General features: G+C 36.7%; 1 protein-coding gene across 1 annotated transcript in view; it reads left to right on the top strand.

The window, feature by feature from the left end:
- Nucleotides 1-25,383, top strand: part of PCLO (piccolo presynaptic cytomatrix protein) — a 362,471-nt gene that overhangs the window by 198,141 nt on the left and 138,947 nt on the right. The window contains exons 7-8 of the mRNA XM_054056434.1: nt 13,163-15,371; nt 20,540-20,688. Of these exons, the coding sequence (XP_053912409.1) occupies nt 13,163-15,371; nt 20,540-20,688 (2,358 nt within the window). The remainder of the gene's footprint in view (nt 1-13,162; nt 15,372-20,539; nt 20,689-25,383) is intronic.

Here is a 25,383-nt window from a genome sequence, read left to right as displayed (position 1 = left end):
TCTTCTTATGTCACTTTAAGCTAAAAATATATTGGATGTGTATTCCTTTTTCTAATTCTTTGTCATCTTACATCTTCTGAAATTATTATTATTATACTTACAGTATTGTATTTACATTAAATTAACATATAATTTGTAAAATGCTGTAAGAAGGAATCATTGCTGTGGCAGAAAAGCAGTGTAGATTAGAAATGTTGGCTATGGTTGGATACAAAGTCATTTAATGTCTTTCAGAAAGAGAGCAGAGCAGAAGAAAACTGTTTTATTATTAATTCAGTACTTAGTGTTTATGTGTAAATTGATGTTCAAAGAACACGATAAGGTATTGCACAGTAATACACATTGCTCATAGACAATGCATTCTGGAGTAAATATCATAAATTGTTTCATCGGTCAAGATAATCATCACTATTCAGCCTGCCTGGCTCCTGTCTGCTGAATGTACAGCAGTGTACAGAATGATTACTGTGCCTTCAGATACCAGAATAGAGATCTGAAAATTATAGTATCTCATACTTCCTGCTGAAATGCAAACACGTGGTTCTTATAGAAAGGTACTTTACTTTTGTTTGTGGACTTATCAAAGATCTGTGAAAGTAAATACTGTCATCTGAAAATGAAGTAAAAACTTTTTAGGTTCCTGCCTCGATGCCTTAGAAATCTTCATCATGTGAGTTGGCTTGATGGTCTCTATGCTGATCTGCCCAAGGCTCTAAAATCGGTGCATGACTGATGCTAAACAATAACTTTTTGTCAGTCTTGGCTCACAGGCAAATAAATCAATGCCTAATAAGCCCAAAACCCTTAACCGTGTAGCGTTAACTTCAATGCAAAATCAAAATATTTCAGTTAAGCAATGCTGCTTTGAGTACCTTAAATAAATACCAAAAGTAGTCATAATTTGCAAAATATTATTTAAAAATAATTTTATTAAGTTTGTCATTTAGATCTTGGAGTTCTTAAAAGCTAATATAATAGGACTTGCACAAAACTAAATTTATCTCAAAATGAGAAAAATTGAAACAAAACCACTGCTGCCTATATATTTTACATAGGTGAACTGATGACCAAAACTGTTCTACATTGAACACTGTATAACATGTAGGTATTTAGTGTATCAGGTAAGCATTCCTCACCTCTACAGTACTGTTAAACATGCCATTATGGTTTCCTTCTGAATGGTGACTTTGAGAAATCAGGTGCTTAAAGTCTGTACTTCTTTTCTTTCCATCCTTTGACTTGTCATTTTTGAAAAGCCAAGGTCTCTTTCCAGTGTGGTTCTTACCTTGGGGATATCAGGGCTCATTCCTGTACGAATTTTATAAACCTAGCTAAAGTTCTTTCTTAATCATAAAGAATTGTAAGAATTTTCATTTTTATGTGGTGTATTGAAACACTGCAGTTGGTTTAAGTTTCATTTCCTCTGGTTTTAATATTCAAATGTAGGTTTAGAAACTGAAAATGGCACATCTTCCACATCAACTTCTGTTTTTTTTTTTTCTATTGCCTCTGAATTTTTAACTTCATTAGTGTTTAAAAGTAATCTTGCCAAATGTTTGTCTTCCTGTCCTGCTTGTCACAGTAAGCAGAAACAGGAAGAGGAAGGTCACGATTCTAAAACAGTATAATTGATATTAAAATAGTAGGAAGAAAATTCATTAAAGGTTACTGCTTTCTTCTTCCTCAACCCTACGCAGTTGGATTAAATGTCACATTGCCTGCAAGGCTGTGATCTGATTGAGTTGATCCAGGAGCGGAATGCTACCTTTTCTGAAAATAAATTTACATTTCAGTGTTAGTCATATAAGCCATACTTAATAAATGCAAAACCAATCAGATATAAAAGTTGGATCCATTTTTACTGAAAAAGAAAAGGTGAATGGTTTTCTGGAAATCAAGACTTTCAGTTTTATTTGCAGTTGAGCTAATCAAGACTGAGCTGAATGCCCTGACAGAATTTCTTTGGCAAATATCTGGTGCTAGTGTCCAGTCTGGTTTTAAATACTTTCAGATGATGAGAAACTTGCTACTTCTCTTTCCTAGCTCTGTAGATTAAATCTGGTGTAATACCAACAGGCCGTAGAACATATACATATATATATATTTTTACAAGAAAAACTGAAAAAAAAAGAGTAAACTTTGAAATAATGGTTTCATGCATTTTAAAAGACTTTTTGTTTGAAAAAGAGGTTTTATTTTGAAAAAGAGGTATAAATTTAGACAGGTAACATAGTGAAGGCTGTTTGTTTTTTTTTTCTTGAGAAGATGTTTGAGTTTGTATCAGTATAGCAAATTTTGGTACACATTTATTCAGGTATTAATGCATTCTTCGAAAAGCTGCCTTTTTAAGGCTTGGGGTGAGGTGGGAGGAGAGCTTCATTAGTCTTTAACTTATGCTCTTAGAAAAGGGTTTATATCAAACTGGAAATGCCATTCTTATATGAGAACAGGAGTAAGAATGTGGAGATTTGTGTTGTCTGGCTAGTATACTTTCTCACTGTAGAAAAAGTGTAATGGAAAATCTGGACATACTGTGAGTGGTTTTCACACTTCATAAGTTTAGCCATCTGTGGCAGACGATCTATTCTGTGTGTTTGGTGTCAGGTTCAGCTACAATCCTTTAAAAAAGGAGAGGATTGGGTTGGCAGGAAGCTTCTGGAGAGAGAGAGAGAGATTGCTCCTGCCCTGGGAGCAACTGATCATATTTTAGGGGCAGTTCTCATGCTTCAGGAAAGGGGAGGTGGAGGGAAAGGGGAAACAAAAAAGTTTCAGACAGAATGTCAGAGAGAAAGTGAGAAAATGAAGAGAAAAGAGGGAAATCGACAGCCCGAGCTGATGGAGAGTGCAGCTTGTCCAGCTGAGGCAGAGAGGAATATGCATAATTTGCTGCAGATCAGAAAGCTGGTGAGTCGTTGGAATGCGGTGAAGCCTGGAGGCCTGGCATCAGTGACCAAAGAGAGTTTCATAAACTTCCTTTTACTTCTATCCTGCCTTTTGTTTCATTTCTGTTTCGCTTCTCTTTTCTCTTCTCCTCTCCTCCTCTCTTCCTCTCTTCTCTTCTCTTCTCTTCTCTTCTCTTCTCTTCTCTTCTCTTCTCTTCTCTTCTCTTCTCTTCTCTTCAATGCTGGGATTTTGACAACCATGTAACCTCCGTGAAAATCTATCAGTCTTACCGAACTTGAAAAGCCTTACAGAGATATACATGGTACCAAAGTAGAGCAATAAGTATGATTTTCTGCAATTGAATGCATTGCATTGGTAAATTTGAAGGCACTTTAGAAAAGATGGGAAGGAAATTTGCTGCAGGCTGTTCTGCAGGTGCACAGCAGTATGGATGAAGTCAGGGCTAAGCAGAAAAGGCAAAAGTAAGGCTTAGCTATGATGCTTATACAAAGGCCTGAATTAAAGTTAGGCACTTGGTGAGTTTGTCTAATCTGTGCCTTGCAGCAGAAGTTAGATGGCCATTGTTCCTCAGCATGCACCACATTTTAGTGAATGTGATTAACCTGGGTTCTGCTCAGACTGCCACCTTTAATCTTAGATCAGGCAAGCAAAACATCGTGAGCACGGGATAAAATACTGTAAATACTGCCTGAACGATCAAACTGAGCCAAACCCAGAGCCTTTGATTGCTGAGGAAAGGTGTCATTTCTGAAGAAATGCAGAGGTGGCAAGATTCTTGCATGGAGAAAAGGATTAAAACTCAGCTACAGAACAGATCCTGCATGTGGAGTCAAAAGCAGGAATTCAAACTGCTGATGTTTCTAGCAGTGGGACTGACCTCCTCTGTCTTGAGACATTTACAGGTGACGTCTGTGTTACATGCAGCTGTTTCTGCAGTCAGTAAGAGAAAGAAGTGTGGTTATAGAGTGAGCTGAAGAAAAATCGCGCTTTCTTTCAGTTCAGTAGTCTGGAGGACTAGCTCAGATTGGCTCTGTACATTATGTCTGTGCTTGGGCAGATGAATCCTCACTCTTGCGAAAAAACAAGGGCTGTGGCACAGCATGTGGAGAGTTGTCAGCTACCATTCTTTGGAGGAAGTCAGTAGTGAAGGAGAGGCAGAAAAAGCCAAGATTTTCTCATACCTTTTTTGTTTGTTTCCTTTGTTTTCCTGCAGAACAAGATTAATATTTCCTTTCTTTCAGAGAGGGGTTTGGTGGTTTTTTTTCATTTTTTTTTTCAATTGTAGCTGAAAGTTTGCGAAGTATACCGATATCAGTTGAAAACCAGATGGCATTAATTCAGCATATGCATATCCTACTGATAAGTATAAACTGTTCTGAATTTTTCTCACCAGCATTTTCTGGCTGGGATTCTCAGTTAGATTGCAAAGGAGGAGAATTTAAAGTATGTTCTCATTGACTGGTAAGACTCTCTATAATCCAGAAAAATTTTCCATAGATGAGATCTGAGTTTTAAATAAAATGTATTATTCTGACTGAGAGGAATGACATGTTATGATTTGTGTGTTACATGATGAGAAACAATTTATTAATTACTACGAGTGAATGAGCCCATGCTAAGGATGTGCAAAAAATTTATTCGAAGGGCTTCATCATTCCAAGATGAAGATGACTGATGTCTTTTTCTACTGCCATGAATAGCTTCATGATCAACTAATCCCAAAGCTAACGATTAATACTTTGTTACAATATCCTTTAATATAACTGTTCTCAATTACCAATGGCAGAATCGCATCACCTCTGTACCAGAACTTATTACTGAGGTTCAGTTCTCTGTCATTAGTTAGTGAATCCAAAACCAGGCTGTGCTGGATACAGGGCACATCATGTGCAAGTAATATTTGTGTCTTAACCAAACACAGGCATCAAATAGGCCATCCACTTCATAGGACTTTTGACAACTTTCCACAGGTTAGGCTGAGACATTTTGAGTATCTACAGTTCTGTATTTATGTAAAGAGCCTCTCAGACTGACAGTGTAAAATAGGGAGAAAAAAGGAGTGATGATTGATTAAGAAACACTAATTATGTGACAGTGCAGTATACTAGGTTATGCTATAGTACATAGCCACCATGAATCTACAAAACCTTATCTCGTTAAGCACCTTCCTCATTGCAATTCCAGCTTTGCCATTACTGTTTTTCCAGACAGCGAATCTTTCTCTTTTCCAGCTTGCTGTTATGCAGTACATAGAGCTCCATGTATCTTATCCTCTATCATTTACTTCATAATCTTTTGGGTTGTGACAGTAGAATATGCTTCAGAAACCTCCTCTTCAGAAACTTCCATGAGTCACGAGGAAGATAGCATCTAGATAAATCAATTTGTTTGGATCCTTTTTTCTTTTAAACAAAAACTGGACTATGTTCTTAAAATTCATAAGTAATATCTGAATGAGGAAATTCATAGACTCTTAGAACAATGGAATGGTTTGGGTTGAAAGGGACCTTAAATGTCATCTAGTTCCGATCCCCCCCTGCACCTCCCACTAGATTAGGCTGCTCAAGGCCCCATCCAACCTGGCCTTGAACACCTCCAGGGATGGGGCAGCCACAGCTTCCCTGTGCAGCCAGTGCCTCACCACCCCCAGTGTGAAGAATGTCTTCCTGATGTCTAATCTGAATCTTCCCCTTTCCAGTTTATACTTGTCGCTCCTTGTCCTATTACTACATGCCCTTTTAAAAAGTTCCTCCCCAGCTTTCTTGCAGGCCCTTCAGGCACTAGAAGGTCGTTATAAGGTCTCCCTGGAGCCTTCTTTTCTCCAGGCTGGACAACCCCAACTCTCTCAGCCTGTCCTCATAGCAGAGATATTCACAAATAAAAGAATTAATTTGGAATTCTTTATCAGGTTGAACTTTCAGTCCTGGGTTAGAGGCATAGTACTGTAGCACTCGGAGTACTAACCGGAGTTGATACTAAGATCATAGTATTGTAGCAGTGGGGGAATGGTATTTTGTTTCTGTGAAGCCCCTTAATAGTTTTTTTAATATATATAAATAAAATGCTTAAGAATGTTTATTTTAGTACAAAGGATATAAAGACAAACATTTAGTAAGCATAAGTAGGCATTGCCTACATAGCAACTATATACTTCCTGCAATGTTCTCAAGACGTTATAACAAACTATGCAACCTGTATTTGTCATGCAGAGAAGAAATTCTGACAGTGCCCTTCTGTTTTGATGGCAGGGTTGATGGCTCTCTTCTCTTCTCTTCTCTTCTCTTCTCTTCTCTTCTCTTCTCTTCTCTTCTCTTCTCTTCTCTTCTCTTCTCTTCTCTTCTCTTCTCTTCTTTCCTATTTCCCTTTCCTTTTCCCTCTTTTTCCTTTTCAAAGATTGAATGGTGGGAAAAATATTAAGCCCATTTTGTACAGAGATTTCATTGCAGAAGCAGTGCTTAACTCTGACAATTTGACTCTTTCTGTTAGCCTGACAGATGCCCGTTGTCTGAATCAATCTGCCAGAGATTTTTTTCCCCATTGCAAAGTGACTGAGACACATGTAGTTCTATAGACATTTAATGTAATTGGACAGAGAATCTCTTATATAAGCTTGAACCCCAGAACACTTTGCAATGATAAGTAATATGACTACAAAGATAAATAGCAAATAATAGCAGATGCAAAAAAAATTAAGAATAAAAATGAAAATAATTGTTTTCAGGTGAGTTTTGAAGGTAATGTTATGAATGAGGTACCCAGAAATGTTTCCCTTTTATATAAGGCTTAAGCTACGGAAAAAAAAATTAAACAACACTGGATAGTGCTAAGGGGAGTGGGTAAAGAGACTGCTGAGTCTTCTTCAGTGAACTGAAAAACAAACAGTATAGATACTGTTTATAGATATAAGCTGACGAGAAACATAAGCTTATGAATAATATGCATGTTGTCTAAAATCAGTTAAATGCACAGCTATGTTGTATTCTTCCAGTTACGATATTTAAAGTCAAAGTTTCAGAACATTAGATTTCATTCTTCTTACAAACTGATTTTCCACTGATGTATTTCTGCTGATTTAAACTGCTGTTCCTCATATTTACCAGTATAAATTGAGGAGGGAATTACCCTATTTCCCTTATAAGCAAAAGTTGTCGACCGTGTTCCAAGTGAATCACAAACTGGTTAGTCTGTGTAAAACTATCTCTTCTGTGCAAACAACTGAGAACAGCTATTATGCTACTCACATAAAGTAGATGAAACATAGGCTTAGATCCCTTTGAAAATCACCATGTAAGGGCCACATCTGTCTGTAGTTTGCATATCAAATTTCCATTGCATTTCTCCTTTCTCGCCCCAAGATCAAAAGAAGCATATGGCCTTTTATGTGTTCAGCTGAGGAAAGAAGTTGATATCTCATGTCATGTCAGCTGTTAGGAAGCACACTGTGCTGTTCCCCTTGCATTTGAAGTGAAAATGGCAATTTTAGACAATTTTGCAGAGAAAGTAAAAGGAGCAAGGGGATGGAAAGTGCAGAAGTGCTCATCTGAGGGACGAGTGACTCTGACTGACACAAATGAAAGCAAAAAACCTCTGAAAAAATGATTATTGTTTTGCAATAGACTATTTCTAAAAAAAAAAAAAATCTATTGGTTTTAACAGAAGAGAAATTTATCTTTAGAAAGCCTCCAAAGCAGTGAAAAAAACCCTCCAAAAAAAACCCAAATCATGAGAAAATCAAACTGACTGGCATCACAGTGCTCCTGTGTAGTGATTTGGAAACTAGTTTTCTGCTTGACTGCTCAGTCCGTACAGCAAAATACTTGCAGAAAAGCAAAAGACAAGAGTTAGATTCAAGGAAAGCTTTAGTACATTACTCATGAAGCAGGGTGTTTCCCTCCTATACACAAGCCTGAATTCAGCTCGTCAAATTCATCTTCCTCTCACCTTGCCAGCAGTGGCACACAAGCCAAGGCAGTGCAGGTCAACTGATGGGGTTTTTCTGATTGTTAGAATTTGATCAGAGCATGTATTACTCCATTCTCAGCACTGCTGATATTAGTTTTTATAAATACATGTTTTAATATATTTTCCTTACCATTCATCTGCTTGCCTTTACCTGTTGGCTTCAGAGGTGAGTTTCCACGATCTGTGGTTCTTCATGCCATAAAAGTGACCCTGTGTCAGCCTCAGCCAATGGAGGGAAGTTTCCTAATGTTCTTGCTCTGATGCTGGTTATCAAGGGTTAATGAAGCTGGTCCTGTGTATTCAATGGTTACCACATAGTAGACATTAAGTGCAGAGGGTCCACAAAGACGTACATAAGAAACTATTTCTTTGCACAGGACAAGCTAGAAAACATCCAATAACTCTAGCTGCATCCTATAAGAAGATGCAGTTAAGGAGTCCATACTTAAAATGAATTAATCTAGAATTAGTTTATTAGCATCTTTTGGAATTGGGTTTCATTTATAAGCAATTGTAAAGGTACGGTTAAATTACCAAAAGGTCTTTAATGAGTGATAACTGATTTTCATAGATTCTTTGAAGCAAATTAAATGTTTAAAATAATGACTTACCAAAATTTCTAGCTATGCTTACTGGTATATTTCTAACAATTAAGAGCACATTCCATAATACTGAGTAATACATACCAACCATTTATAAGTTGAACGGCTTCATTACAATTGCATTTTTTACTGTGCATTTTAGGGATTTGGAGAAGTTGCGTTTGGGAGGGTTTTGGTACATGAAAAATCCCAGATGTGAAAGCTGGAACACAGAAAGCTACAGAACAGGCTTCACCTTCTACCCCATTGCTGCCTCAGTCACTTGCATTAGTGCCCACCCAGAGTGACCTATTTTCTGAAAGGGAGAGTAATTTCTATCCCTCCACTGCTTGATATTTTTTTTTCTAGATTAAAACAATTTATTCCCACTAGTTTGATTTAACACATCAACTTGCATCTCACAAACTGATGCTTGACTTTGCTGAGCAAGCTTCTTGACTACGTGGTTGTTGGTTGATAACAAAAAATACTATTTGCACTGATTTTCTGGTAATCAGGGTACAGGCAACTTTCTACTGACATTTCAAGTCCGTTGCAAGTCAACATCAGATGCTTCAGGAAACCTTATGTTGCAGAGGGTAAGGTTTTTTTCCTCTGCAGTGTAGAACAGGCTTTCCACCATGGTGATGAATATTCAGAGGATTCTGACAGAGGAGTAGCTTCAGCTATGACCCCCTTTACCTTTGCTTTTTCATATCATCACAGGTAGTCTGACTGTAGGTAGACTGACATCACTGATAATCTAGTGATGGCAAACTCTAATAAGAATGCTATCATTACAATTGTAATTGGTTTGTGCATATCCATATATGTATATCTATCACATACGTTTTTTGTGGGATTTATCCCTACTTAAGCTAATTAAAATATATATATATATATATATACAAATGCAGGTCTATTTTATCACCTCTAAAGATGACAGAAAAAGTTTAAGTATGTTTGTGTTGTGATCACAGAAAATGTTAAAGGAACAATGAATTATGAGAGTTACCTGTTTGCTACTAAAATCCAAAATATGCAAGTAAATGAACTGTATGTCCAAGTGCAAAAGCTCAGTTCTTTGAGAAAATGAAACACATCCACGCATGGCTGGATGAATAGCGAGAGAGTGGCATGCAGGAACAGCACCATGCCATATTCAAAAAAATTCATTTGAGAAGAGGAGAAGAAAAGTGGAGTGACTGAAATCAAACACACAGTTTAAAGGTAGAAATTCATCACGGATGTCAGTCCTCCAAAGTAAACTATCTTTATAAAATAGATAAAAAACAGTGGAATGTATGAGTATTTACTAGTGCTTGACAGATTCTTGTAGTGGGGTGGAGTCTTGCTGGCCTCATCAGCAATCTCATCAAATTGGAGGAGAAAAAAATAGGTAGAAAAAGGTATTTTTACAAAGATTCACAAGGAATAGGATGGTCATCTCAAAGATATTCCTAGTCACTGCACAATTTAACAGAGTTCACAAGCCTTTGTTCAAATGACCTCTAAAATCAAAACTCAGGAGATAAAGCACATCAAGATTAACTTTTATTGACAAGGCATAAAAGGGAGGTTTTGCTAAATCAGTTTGCACCCAACCTTCAGCTCAGTGTTTTGAATTTTCCACTGTGATGTTATCTTGTCATTGAACTGCAGGTCTGAGGAGTGCATTCTTCTATCTATTATCAAAACTTTGTCAAGTTTAAAAATTAGTGGAGGAAGGGAAAGATTGTTCCTTCCTCAGTTCTTGAATCTGTAGTATTGAAGAGAATATATCTGTAGCTTTATCTCCAGCACAGGCTTTGCCCTTATTTTAGAAAGGTGAGGTTTGGCTCAGAAGCAGATCTGTTTACCCCTATGTCCACCTTGAAGGGATGCCTCAGACTAGTGTGAAATTCTCTCAATATAGAAGGGTCAGCAGTAAAGTAATAACGTTTATAAGGTTGTCATGGTGAAAAAAGAAGCAAATAATTTACTTCTAGTTCTTGAGATTTACAGTTAGCACTTATAGCGATAATTTTCTAAACACAGAATGAATTTTAAAAATTAATAAGGTTCATATCAGATAGAAGAAAACGGATTAGAATGAAGAAGGCGGAAAATGTGATAAAATATGACAGAAAACTTCATGGCTTATTCTGCTAAAGAGCTTGCTAAGTTTGCCTGTCTGACTTCTATCCTAATCTTTAGTCAGTAATTGTAAGGCCTAAAAATGCTTGCCTGTATTTGATAAGTTTATTTGGTTCCAGAATAATCTTATGCAGGTTTCTGCTCCATCTTTCCTTTGGGATGCTTTAAACCTAAAATGAGCATAATATTGTAAATATGCTACAGGCACCAAGAATACAGGGTCAGGATTAGACACCACAATTACTCCTTTCCACTCCCAATTCTTTGTGATAAAGAAATTAGAATTTGGTGAAGATCAATGCTAACTCGTCCTTTTTCCTTACTAGCTAACGAATTCAAAGGAAATGCAAAACCAAAATTTGACAACTACTCTAAAGGTATCTGCCAAAACACAGGGGCTGAATTTCCCTTCAATCTACTAACGTATTTCCCAGGTAGCTTGCTTTCATAACTGATGATGAGAATATCAAGGACAAAGACAAAACCCCACACATTTTGTCACAGCACTAAGATAAATTTATTTTTTGTTATAGCGATGTAAATATCAAGTAGAAATAATTAAGAATTGCCTTTTCTGAGAATAGCAGCTGAAAACTAGAGGTTATCAATGCTTTTTCAAAAGCAAGTGGTACATCTTCCTGTAGTGTTTATAAATCTGAGATTCTTCATATGCAGACAAAGATATAAAGACAAGATATGGGTTGTTTGGTTTTTTGGATTTTTTTTTTCAATTACATGCATTATAAGCTGATGCTGGGATTTATTCATCAGCAACTTCACTTTCATCATAAAATAATAATTCCATAAAGTATTATAGACCTTTTAACGAGTGTGTTATTAATAGCTCTTCCCCAATACCAATGACCATCTGTGAATGCCTCACCATCTGTGATTGTTGTTTCAGTTTGGGAGGTGGAAATAACAGTGGTATTGCACTGCATTTACAGTATAAATTATTAGACAACTAGACCTGCTGTAGATTATTAATTTGTCTTTGATTATAAGTACACACTGAGAAAGAGAAAATTAGTTTCTTTGATTTGTTGGCACAACATGGGGTTGGGAAATGGCCATGGGAAGCTGAAAACAAAATTAAGTTGCCGTTATTGAAATCTGAAACATGCAAAAGTTGATGGAATTTAGATGAGGAGCATGAAAAGAGCTTAAATGTCAGTTGAAAAGGTAGTGAATGTTTATTTAAAGATCCATGACAAATGATGTGTTGATTATTGTGTTTTGTTAAGTTTAGGTAGCAGGGGAGCAGCAAAAGAGAGTTGTCAACACTTTTTAAAAAGTTTTAAAATTTGTTGATGAAATTCAAATAAACATTAATTAAAATTAATCTTTTTGATTTCTTATCTGAGTGAAGTAGCATTTATTTCTGATGAAATTCCATTTTTAATTAATAACAGTTAATGCTTGCTAAAGTGCTGTACTTTCCTGAAGAGGCAGAAAAGTCAAGTTGTTTAATAGTCTTTTTACTTCCTTTACTGAACTGTGCTAAAGTGTTTCCCTATTTTACTCTTAACACAGCTGCATTCTGTAATGGTTGAGGTGATTATTTTTGGTGTTCATGTATAGATCAATCTCCTTTTCTTTACTCAGGCAAAATTTGTAAGAAGCTATTGACAAGATAGGATACAATTTCAATATCGTGCAAGTCCCATTTCATAATGTATCTTCATTGTGTGTGAGCATAAATTTACTTCAAAGAACTTTTCAAAACCCCTAGTAATTTAGGGTGCAATTTAGATTGCATGTAACCAGAAGCATTGTCTGCTTTCCTAGTTGATGAAGAGAGGCGCCTTCAAAAAAATGGCTCATCAGCCTAAGGTAGATACGTTTTCTAGATTGGGATAAATCACCCTTCTGCCGTTAACTGTAGGGAAGTTCGGATATCTGAACTGAAGTCCCGTATTGTTATGCTGCTTACATTTTTTCTTAGTTTTAAGCTTTTGGAATGAGAACAAATTTAATTTAAGAAAGGCATCAATAAACTGAAGAAAGTGCATTCCACTTTTGTAAAGTGCAAGAATCTGCCCTGTAAATGCACACAGTGTCTGGCTCAGAGACTTCTATTTGATTGTACAGACTATATACATATTTTTATATGAATATAAATATGTGTACATTTATAATTACACATATTCTTATTCGATTAAATGTTATATAAAAGGAAGGTGCATAGGTCTATATATATTTCCAATCTGCACACACAGGCAATGTGTGTGTTTATGTATAAGCAACATGGAAATTAAAAAAAACAACAACCCTTTTCGATTGCAGTCAATTCAATGTCAAGAATATAAAGAAGATTTTTCAATCTTTAACTAAAGAAAACCATAGTGTCACCCTTATTTTGCATTAGATTGCTTATCTTCCTGGCCTTTAGCAGACTGATGGCATTTTTTCATGCCATTTTCTGCTACTTATTCACACATACCACAAGCTTTCCCCTCTGTTATAGAAAATGTGTGGTTAAGATATAAAGCCATACCATGAAAAAATATAAACAAATTGAGAATTATTTGTGATCAAGCCTCCAGAATAGTGATTTAGTCTTGTTTCTTCTGTCGTAGACAAAAGGTTCTTCAAGCATAACTCCATCAGGCACCCAAAAGAAGGTGAAGAGGACTCTGCCCAACCCACCTCCAGAGGAAGCAACAGCAGGAACTCAGTCACCGTATAGTTCTGTGGGATCAGTTTCACGCAGAAGGATTTGTAGGACCACCACTATGGCCAGAGCCAAAATTCTTCAGGACATAGACAGGGAACTGGATCTGGTCGAACGTGAATCAGCCAAGCTTAGGAAGAAGCAAGCAGAGCTAGATGAGGAAGAAAAGGAAATAGATGCCAAGCTGAGGTACTTGGAAATGGGCATTAATAGGAGGAAAGAAGCCTTACTAAAAGAAAGAGAAAAGAGAGAGCGTGCCTACCTCCAAGGAGTAGCAGAAGAACGTGATTATATGTCAGACAGTGAAGTTAATAATACCAGGTCAACCAGAATAGAAACTCAGCACGGCTTGGAAAGACCCCATACTGCACCCCAGACAGAATTTAACCAGTTTATGCCACCACAAACACAGCCAGAAACACAGTTTGCCCCTGCTACAAGCCCATATGCTCAGTATCAGTATTCATCTCCTGCCCTGCCAACTCAAGCACCAACTCAGTTCACACAGCAATCACATTACCAACAACAGCAGCCTTTGTATCACCAGCAGGTTTCACCCTATCAGACCCAGACAGCTTTCCAAACAGGAGCTACTGTGTCCTTTACTCCACAGGCTCAACCTCCATCATCTCAACAGCCATCATATCAACTCCCATCACAGATGATGGTTATACAGCCAAAGCCAAGACAAACCTCATTATATTTGGAGCCTAAGATAACAACAAACTATGATGTAATTCGCAATCAGCCTCTCATGATAACACCGGTTTCAACTGACAATAATTATGCAGTTTCTCAGCTGGGTAGTAAATACTCTACCTTGGACTTAAGGATAGGACTAGATGAGAGAAACAGCATAGCAAGCAGCCCTATATCAAGCATATCTGCAGACTCATTCTATGCAGATATAGACCACCACCATACACCCAGAAATTATGTGCTGATTGACGATATAGGGGAACTAACTAAAGGAACAGGAGCCCTTGCTTCCAGTTTTAGCCTCCATGAGAAAGATCTGACAAAAACAGATCGACTGCTTCGCACAACCGAGGCCAGGAGATCACAGGAAGTGTCAGACTTCCTAGCACCATTGCAGACTTCTTCTAGGTTACACTCATATGCTAAAGCTGATGAAGATCCAATGGAGGACCCTTATGAGCTCAAACTTCTGAAACATCAGATAAAACAAGAGTTCCGTAGAGGTGCAGAAAGTCTTGATCATCTGGCTGGCCTGTCGCAGTATTACCACATGGAGGGCAGCTACAGGCATTTTCCAAAATCTGAGAAATACAGCATAGGTAGACTTACTCTTGAAAAACAGGCTGCTAAGCAGCTTCCAGCAGCCCTGCTTTACCAGAAGCAGTCAAAACACAAGAAAGCATTGATAGACCCCAAATTAACAAAGTTTTCACCTATCCAAGAAAGCAGAGACCTTGAGCCTGACTATTCAAGCTATATGACTTCTAGCACTTCAACACTTGGGGGTATTACTACCAGGGCAAGACTTCTTCAGGATGATATTACTTTTGGCCTTAGAAAAAACATCACTGACCAACAGAAATACATGGGGCCATCACTGACTTCATCCATTGGAGCAGGTCTGGGGACTGCACTAGGTCCAACAATGAGATCCACATTACAAGACGAATCAGACAAGTCTTATAGCAGTGGTAGTAGGTCTAGGCCCTCATCTAGACCCTCCTCAGTTTATGGGCTTGATTTGTCATTGAAAAGGGATTCTTCCAGTTCTTCCTTAAGACTGAAAGCCCAAGAAGCTGAACCCTTAGATGTTTCTTTTAGCCATGCAGCACCTTCTGGAAGAACTAAACCCACCAGTCTACCTATTAGCCAAAGCAGGGGAAGGATCCCAATAGTAGCACAGAACTCAGAGGAAGAGAGCCCACTAAGTCCCGTTGGACAGCCAATGGGAATGGCAAGAGCAGCAGCTGGACCATTGCCACCAATATCTGCAGATACCAGGGACCAGTTTGGATCGAGCCATTCATTACCTGAGGTCCAGCAACATATGAGGGAGGAGTCACGGACTCGAGGCTATGATCGAGACATAGCCTTCATCATGGATGACTTCCAGCATGCCATGTCAGACAGTGAAGGTAAATTAGGCCTCAGACTGGTATCTTACTATCACAATGCAAATCCTCATTTCTATGCATGTGTCTAATTTTTGTTATACTTCAAAGACTGGTTATTTTTTCTGTTCTTTGGTGCATCTTCTGTGTATTTACATTTTCGGGGTTTGATTTGTTTTGTTTTATTTGATGTTTTTTATTTTATCCTAACTCCAGTTTCTGGATGGTGTTAAGCTACTCTAGCATGCTCGCTATATTGTTTTGATTTGCTTTGCTTTTGGTTTGCTTGTGTGTTTTCCTTTTCACTTGTTGATGTCTACTTTTCTAATGATACTGTGTAGAACATTCCATGTACAATACAAACCCTACCATCAGTCTTCATGTGGAGCCTTCTCCAGTGACTGTGAATCATTGAACTTATTTGCGATGTTTTTTGTTGGGATTTGGAAATAATCTCCCAAATCTCTAAAGGACTCTAGTAATTTTATTTGCATGAAATATCATGATAGAGTTCAAAAATTGATAATTCCATCTCCCGATGCACCACTTTAGAATTGTGTTTATACAGAAATAGTATGCTCGTTAATTACATATTGTATCTTAGAACCATATAGAGCTCAACGTGATAGCAAAATAATGTTCTACATATGGTTTGTTGAAAGCATCCTGTCCTGTGGACTTCTGTGCATTCAGAATTGTGATGATGTAAGATAATCTGTCATTGAGATGGTGCAAGACAATCTCATCCTTCAATAAACTTGCATAAACTATTTTACTTCTATTGACGGATTATGCAACATAGCTGGTTTTATATGCACCTCATAACATATGTCTGCCAAATAAGCACAAGTTCTTATTTCACTTAAGTTCATGAAAGGAACCTTTCTGTTGTATTATAAATGGTGCAATTAAAAATGTTTCTTCTGAATAAATACAGCAGAATGTTAAAGGTGATGTTGAGTACTAAATAATTGCAAATTATGTATCAGTTTTACTTAAGTCAGTTCAGACAATATATTCTCAATTGTTTAAAAAACCGTAAAGACAGTTTGAAAGAAAATGAAATTAATATGTTCAAAATTGTATGCGCTTCCTTAACTTTTTCTTATGTGTATTTATTGCACAATAAAAGAGACTTTGCATGCGCTATACTGTCTGTAAATGGCAATGATTGTCTCAAAAGACACATTTGCATGATTATGAAGTAGTACGGTTTATTTTTCAGGTTTATATTAACCTCAGTGCTCATTATTGCATTATTACTTTTTTTACGTATGCTGAATCTTTCATAAGCATTAGGAAATTAGATCTATTTTGCCTTCCTAATGCTAGAATGAATTGAAAGGGTTTGTTCTATAAGATACTTTTCATAGTTATTAGATATTTACAACCCTCCCATGAAGTCTGTGTTTCAGGAGAGGTTTAGAATCATCAGTTTTTTTTGATTTTTATCAACAATTTAAGTGTTTTCATTGCTCTTAAATTCTTCGCACACAGAGTCCTATAATTAAATCAGAAGGCAGCTTAGAGGAACCCCCCAAATTGCAACTCATATCATTCTTCTTAAATAAGTAGATATTATCTTGTCTCAACTCAACTTTTGACTTTAAGGGCCGTCTAGGGTCACATTGTGAAAGACATAAGACTTTTCCTCCTGAAGTCTAAGGATAACCAAAGTGGATTAAAAAAAAAAAAAAAAAAGAGCCTATTTGGTGCTGTTCTACCTCATATAAACAGGTTATAGGGAATTATATTTCTGCACTATAGTGCATTATGTTTCTGTTATATATTTGTGCAAGGCATACATGTTACCTTTTAGGTAAAATATGGTTTGGTTTTAAGTTAGTCTGTGACTTCCCCTTTCAGCAATATTTTTCTGATTTCTTTCAAGCTTTTTTCTCTTCGCAAATAGCTTATTTCCCACCATTTTATGTAAAGTCTTGGGGAATCAAATCACTTTATGATGCTATTTTCAAAAATGCTGTCTAACAGCAAGTGACTTGAATTGAAAATACTTGATATAATTTGGATGTAAGATAAAAAATATTCCAAAGAAACAACCACAGTTCTTCAGAAAGTCATGCCCTTCTTTTCTCCGGGCTACACTTTTCTCCGTAGTGCCCTGACATGGGCAGCTATTCTGGCATGTTGCACCCAGCCTTTTAAAACAGTCTGCTTTGCTTATTCTTTACTTTTCAAAAAAACCAATAGCTACATAGTTTTGATGAGATTTCATTAAAAGAAATCATTCACTGTCTTAGGAAAGCTCTTGTACTCAAGCTTGAATTTTCATCATTAGAGACTTAAAAATGAATATAAGTCAAGATTTTAAATTTAAATTGTTTTTCTTCAAACTTAGAAAAGGGCTTGACTTTCTGTTCATTTTTTGTAAGTCACATTCCATAACAAATACCGGAGGCCGATACAAATGGGACTTTGAAGCCAAACCTTCTGTTTTTCACTAAGTAAACCTATATAGTGAAACAAATTTTAAAACATTGTTTTAGTACATGAGTGATCCCTACACCAGGATTCCAAACTTCAAAGAAGTTTAAAAAAAAAAGGCTTTAGTGTTGAAAAAGCACAACATTCAGCAGTTCCCACTGAAAATTAATAATGTTTTTAGCTTTTGAGATACCTGAATTTTCTCAGGGTTCCAAGTACCATGAAAGCTCTGATCCAGAAAACAGTTCTTTATTCACTCCATAGCTGCCACAGTTTCCACAAACTATTAATTATGTTAGAGACAGTAATTTTCAAGGATGCTGAAGCTAGAACTCAACTTTATAAATGTAAGTAGTCCCTACTGGTCAGCTGAGAGGATATAAAATGTACCTTTTCTCACCTAAAGGGTTGGTTTTTTTTTTTTCCTTTTATATGCTAATGTGTTAATTCTACCATACAGTTTAGAACTTTAGACTTGAGATATGAAGACATGAGGACACCAGCACAGCTGACCCCTTGAAATGTATCACCTATGGGATTTATAGTGATCATTATTAGTTCTCTGGTCAAGTGTCTCGGGCTTCACAGCCTGGAGTTAAATCTCACCTTGTTAAACTGTGTGTGATTAATAGCATGGGACCTTATTGACTCCAACAGGAGTTTTTTACAAGTAGACCCATCTGGCTGCTCATTGTTAGTGTTAGCAAAAAAGATGCATCTCCTAAAACTCTCCATGATTCATCTTGGCTGCTCTCAGGTTTCCAGCTGAATCAAATCCCAACTAATCAAGCCAACAACAATTGTGTGTGTATGTACATCTGAGTGTGGAGTGTGTGTGTCTGTATACACATACATACATACATAACTTTTTAAAGTTCGTACAAAATACACACATTCATTGCAGTCTGATAAAAAAACTGTCTGGTCTGACCTGCAGTGTGGGTTTCTACATATGTGCTAGTTTTCTAAAAGAAGAAATCCAGCAAAAGTTATTTCAACTGAGACAGGAGGAGATTAAAAAAAATATATTCTTTCTTCTGCTTAGCTAATGACATAGATCGTGACAGTCAGCCTCTGGGATCAGAAAAATGCATTGAATTCTCCATGTAAGCTTCAGTAAGGAGTCATGTCAGGGTGAGGTATGCACCAGCCAGCTACGTGCAGGCACAGGTCAATTGCCATAAAGGATTTGCATATTAGATCATAATGGTTTATTGAAAGCAATTAATCAATAACTAATCTCTAGTCAGGCAATCGTCCATCATTAATAATGTTTATGTTTAACTCATACATGCTGATCTAAATAATATCTTCAAACCATTTCCTATTAAATTTGTGTACAGTTAGGAAGGAAGAGACTGCATAATATCTGAACCAAGATTAAGAATATGATATAGGATGTTGGTTTTACTACATACAAAACAATATTTTTCAGAAATCATGCATATATATTGCTCCTCTTTTTGGAGAAACTTAATAAAATAGTAATGAAAAAACACACCTTGTTTTTCCTCCCATTAAATTTTCTTCCAATTATTTGTTGAATCAATTTGATTCTGTTTACTTGAACAACTAAATAGAGATTCACACTATCATTTTTCATTTTAAATTCTCTTCTGTGTCATGGAAGAGTTGCATTCACTCTTGTTACTATAGCAACAACTGACCTTATTTAAGGTTTGCATTTTCTGGTGGTTTTGCAGAAACAAATTTTGTCTTTCTTTGAATTCCAAATTTGTCTTGCTTATTAAATCATAAAACTCAAATTTCCATTACATTCTAGTTAGCTTCTCATTGTTTGGTTTACACTGATAGGCAATACAAATGAAAGTTTTTATGTTGTAGAGTGGAAATATTATTCTGCACATAAAAGCTGATTCTAATCCCAGTGGAGCGAAACCTATGTCAGTTGAGCCAATGGTCAGTAGGCATAAATATATGTATTTTCTGAACTACTTTGAATGAAACTAGGTTATTTGATCGCCAAAGGGTGTCTAACGCAATAGATTTTATACAGGTTTATAACTGTTGCAGATATAATAACATTAGTCTTGTAGGACTATTGCAGAAAGGACATTCTAGCTAACTTCAACACACAGAGGTTCAGGCTGCAAAACTAGGGGATGAAATTCAAAGAGAGAACACTTGCAATTTTTCTGCTTAGACTTAAAAACCATGTAGATTATTTCATCTCTTCCTTTATTTGGGATGATACTGATTTCTTAAAGGAGTGTCAGTTTTCTTATAAATAGTTCTGAATTATTTCAAAAATAATTTGAACAATATTACATTGAGAAGTTTGGGAATTAGTGGAGGTTGGGGCTCGAAGGTTGGGTTTTTTTTTTGGGGGGGGGGGTTTGCTTTGGTTTGGTTTTTTGTTTTGGTTTGTTTTCTTCCTAGCCTACTGCAACTTAATTTGACTATTTTTTTCATCAAACATTTTAGAAAAGTAAGAAATCTGCAGTGTATTTCTGGTGTGCCAGAAGGAAGCAAATGGCTACAGCACTCAGCAGGGAGTTTCTTCTGTTCTAATTAATATCCATAAGTTTTACATAAACAGAATCTTCTCACTTTATCACTTACGGCTAAATTATGCCTGAGTTCCATGTCTCAAGTCTCGCCTGTAACTTTGCTTTAGCTGCATGGCCAATTAGTAACCACTATGCATGTCTGCTATGCACAATGCACATTATTGCCCTTTGCCCAGCACGGGATCAGAACATTTGACCTGTCCTTGGTTTTCAAAGCCTATCATCTCCGACGTGAAGAAACAGATTGGTTTGACAAGCCCAGAGAGTCTCGTTTGGAGAATGGACATGGCCTCGACAGAAGACTGCCAGAGAAGCTGTCCCACTCTCGACCACCAAGTCAACATCAAGATCAAGTAAGCTGTCAAGTAAGCTGTGCCTGTAATTTTATAAATGTTTGAAAATTTAACCATGCTGTCCAATAGTGTAAGGACTGCAGGATTAATCCAATTCCAGCTACATTCAGCTGAAGTGCTTTTGAGCCTATATTGGTCATCAGTATTCGATGATGGCATTAGAGTAATATTTGTCTACAATTCAGTATTAATTTAGCAGGTTATCTTTTGATTTTTGAATCATATCTGAAAGGAGTTGATCTGCTAGCCATTGCTATCTATATATTAGGTATTCTTATTTTTTTAAAACAGATAAAGAATAAAAGGAGATAGATAGTCCCATTTAACCCTATCAGCTTTAGCCCATCCAAATTCAAGGATGAAGAAGTAGCTTGTGGAAAAGAGTTGCTTTATCCTGTTGATGCTTGTTCCCACTTTTAGTTGGTCACTACAACCCCAACATTCTGTGATCAATATTGAATAAATCAGCAAGACTTTATCAGTCATTTAATAATTGGAATGTTTCATTTATTATAGCAATAAAGAAAAATACCACACTCTGCTTTTCAAGCTTGCTAATTTTGAAATATAGTTCACCTTAGTATGCCATCACATATCCTCTTTAAATTAATGAATTTCATATAGTTCAAATCTTTAAGGTCTCCACTTGTTTTAGCTATCAGGTAGTTTTTTTCTGACTTATTGAGATTATACACTGTTTTCCTTGAGAGACAATGGATGTAAAAGAAGGTATTACATGGTCCCTTTATGTTACTCAATAATTTATATTGCTCACGTTAATTCCTAAGATAACATAAAAAAAGAATGTCCTATTGTCATGCAGCCTTCCAAACTTTTTGGCCAGTGAGCATTTTTGCTGATATTTGACATTTGACATTTATGAAGTAAGGATGTAGGTTTTATGAAGTATGCATTCAAATATCTTACAATATAAGCTGACATTTATTTTTTCCCTCTTTCCCTATCTCTAGTTCAGTATAATTGTATCTGACCACTACAGCATCATGAGTTAAATTAAAAATTTACCTTGAAAATCAGTTTTGTCCGAAAGGGTTGCTGATATCCTGAGGTCTATGATATGGAGGTGATCAGTAAGATGTATTTAGTCCTTTTAACTACAGAACTTTTTTTCCTGGGAAACGGTTCCAAGGCAAGTTACTAGTCAGAAAGGTCCAATCTTTGTTGTTTCTTTCTAATTGTCCTCTTTATATTATAAAATTCCCTTACATGAGGCTTCCATAGATGTTCTTTATCAGACAAAACTCTTTGCTCATATAAATAACACTATGTTAGGACCAGTTGAAAGACTTTGATCAAAATTTTTCAGGAGGAAGTTTGAGGGGCCTGAGAAGTTCTTATTTTTCTGGATTGTTTCCAGAAGCAAAATGTATCTTTTTTTTTTTCTACCTGAAACATTTGTTTTATCTCCATGTTCTTAAGGAAATAGAGCTATCACATTTAAAATCTTTCCAAAAACATTTTTAAGTTTTTGTAAAATCTGGGAAATTGGAGAGTACACATGTTCTAAATAATCCTCTGTGGTGCTGTGTATAGCCTCTGCAGAAGAAAATTGATGCAGAAGGAGAAGCTTTAAAACAGTCCATCTTCATCTCTTTCCTTCCAGGTTAGCTACTTTCACCCACTGGTACAAAATAGTATCAATATGTCTGCAGAACAGAGAAATGCCAGTTGTCACCAACTGTACATCACCAACCTTGTCAAAATACTGCTCAGATATTGCATATGTTAAATATTTTCTGCGAACATTTGTTTGAGATAACTATTAAAAATGCATTTTCAGACACATCCAGAAATGAAATTACTTTAAGACAAGGTATAAAGTGTCAGTGCCATTTAAAGTGGTTCCATTAGCTCCACATTGAATTCTGAAAGGAAAACACTGAGCAACAGAAGCAAGTAAATCAGTAGTAACATCTCTATTTTCTAGTATTCATTTTATATTTCAGGCTATCAAGAAAAATAAGCCATTTTCAGGCAAGTGAATGTGCTGAGGCAAAGTAAACACTCCCTACAGGCTTTTTCAGCCCTGTCTCTTCTGTAACCAAAAAGTTATGGAATTCATTGCCCCATGCTGTCTGTCTTCTGTATGCACAACTCAGTTCTGACCAGAGAGCTATAGTGCCAAAAATGGCCAATAGTTCTTCATCCTGACTATTTGAACAGGTCCACCTTCACTCAGAGCTTTCTTTGTTGCAGTGGCTTTTCTGAAATCAGTTTCCTTTTTAGCATTAAGCCATTTCATCTCCTTTAATATCCCATACTGAACACAAACCAGCCACAAAAGGCAGTATTTGCATCAGTACCGCTAATCTGCTTGTAATGTATCAGTCAGCATTTCCAAATACACTTATTGGCTCCGAATATGCCATTTATATTTTCTCCTTTGTAAAAACTGTAATTTATTGACCACTTCAATATTTGTATGCCAGAAGATTTTGTTTCACACGTGTGGAACATCAATTTCCTTTCTAGATGAAATCAGTACTGCTTGAATACATCCCACAGAGCTTGTACAATTAAAGGTAATAAATAAAGTACAACCCTGTGCTTTTGAAGCAAGAATGCAATGGAGTAACAACGGTGAACTTCCATGTTTCCATGGATTTCTTGTAGCCTAGAGGATTAGGCTCACATACTGTATTATTAATAATAAAATATATTTGTTTCTATAGCAACTCCTATGGTGCTACACAGTATTCTTAAATCACGTTAAATTGCTGTGCAGTTTAGTATTTTAATAGCTGTTTCCCAATATAGTGATTCTAAACTGCTTACCTAAGGAGGGTAAACATAACATAAACCTAATCAATACACAATCTATTCCACATTTCTCATTGATCCCTGTTGACCTCGTTTGCTTAGTCATTGCCATTTGCCCAGCAACTTCTTTAAAACACCAGATATCAAAGCTTCTTTTTGTGATTATTTTCTGTGAAAAGTATTTGTATGTCCCGGAGTCACAGAATGGTCAGGGTTGGAAGTAACCCATGGAGGTCATCTAGTTCAACCTCCCTGCTAAAGCAGGTTCACCTACAGCAGGTGGCACAGGAAAGTGTTCAGGTGAGTTTTGAATATATCCAGAGAAGGTCATTGCATGGCCCCTCTGCGTAGCCAGTTCCAGTGCTCTGTCACCTTCACAGTAAAGAAGAGATGCTGAGATGGACTTCCTGTGTTCCAGTTTGCACTCATTGTCCTATTGCTGGACACCACTGAGAAAAGTCTGACCCCAACCTATTGACACCCCCCTTTAGATTTTTATAAGCATTTTTAAGTTTCTCTTCAGTATGTGTTTTGTAAGGTATATGTTATCAGGGATCTATCAGTAGAGAGAATATTCCACTATTAGGATTTCTAGACAACTTGACATTGTTGCTCTGCAGAGAAGAAATGTAGTAGTTCAAAGCAGCAGGATTACCTTAGCTGTGGCAACTCCTTGTGCTGGCTTCCACATAGCTTGTGCGCTTATGCAGGCACTTGTGATGTTCAGAAATTAGGAAAGATACTGTCTAACCTATCAACTTCAGCATCCACCATCCTGTTCCTGGATAGCTAACTTAGGTAAGATTTCCCTTGAAGACTGCTTCCTAAAGGACTCCAGCCTGATGTAGATGCTGATATTCACCTTAATGAGCCTCTGTCTAAAATATTGGTGGAAGATGAGGTGCAGTACTATTTAAAACTAGAAATTACTGTAGCTTTGATGACCTGATCAAAAGATCAGTTAATAGGTCATAGCTGTTGCTATGGACTTTGCCTGGAATACTAAAATACACTTGATGCATTTTATTTCTTAAATGTAAATACAGCACTAAATAAATGTATTCTTCCTTATTGTCCTCTTTATCTTATAAAATTCCCTTGCACGAAGGCTTAATTAGATTTTCTTTATCAGATAAAATATGTAAAGACAACAAAGATAAAACGAAGTGTATATTTAAACTGGTTTTCTGTAACAATGTTACAAGACCTCATAACATTTATTTACCTTTTCTTTTTTTTTTGGGTGGGACAGTCTTTTAGCTGACTAATAACGTGAAACAAGTGACCAGGACTTAAATTCCTGGAGGAAATTCTTTATTTATGCAGTTTTCATTTAACTCACTGGGATGAAACCCCCAAGGGCCCTCTGCATATTGTGTAGAAAAAGTGTGGCCTGAGACCCATGTCAACTCAAAGAGAACAATAGGAGGGAAGACTGGAGAGTCAAAATGTGTCTGTAATCAGAAGGGGATGGCATTGCCAGTGCTGAACTGCAAGAATTATTACTTAAGTGTATCGAATGCTCCCAGAAAGGCAAGGAAATGATCTTCATGGAAAGGATACCAATGCCTTGAACATCTCCAGGGATAACGTGCACGACTTCTCTGGGCAACCTAGTTCAGTGCCTCATCACCTTCATAGTGAAAAATTTCTTTCTCGTATCTAATCTAAAACTACTTTCTTTCAACTTAGAACTGTTACCCCTTATCCCAGCACTACACTCCCTGATAAAGAGTCCCCTCCCATCTTTCCAGATGGCAGGAGCCTATGGAGTTGGTAGCAAATCAGTGGGATCAAGTCACATTTTGTCCTGTGATGTTAATCTGTTCTTAGAGACTTACACGTCTTCCATTCCTGCAGCCTTGCAGTGGAGGATCTGCCCCTTCTGTGCCGTAGTTCAGATTTACGCTGTTGTGGTGAGGCCCC

This window comes from Cuculus canorus, chromosome 1 (genome assembly GCF_017976375.1).
Source record: "Cuculus canorus isolate bCucCan1 chromosome 1, bCucCan1.pri, whole genome shotgun sequence".
Classification (NCBI taxonomy): Eukaryota; Metazoa; Chordata; class Aves; order Cuculiformes; family Cuculidae; genus Cuculus; species Cuculus canorus.
The sequence above is the reverse complement of the archived record's forward strand: the minus strand, read 5'-3'. Positions and strand labels throughout refer to the sequence as shown.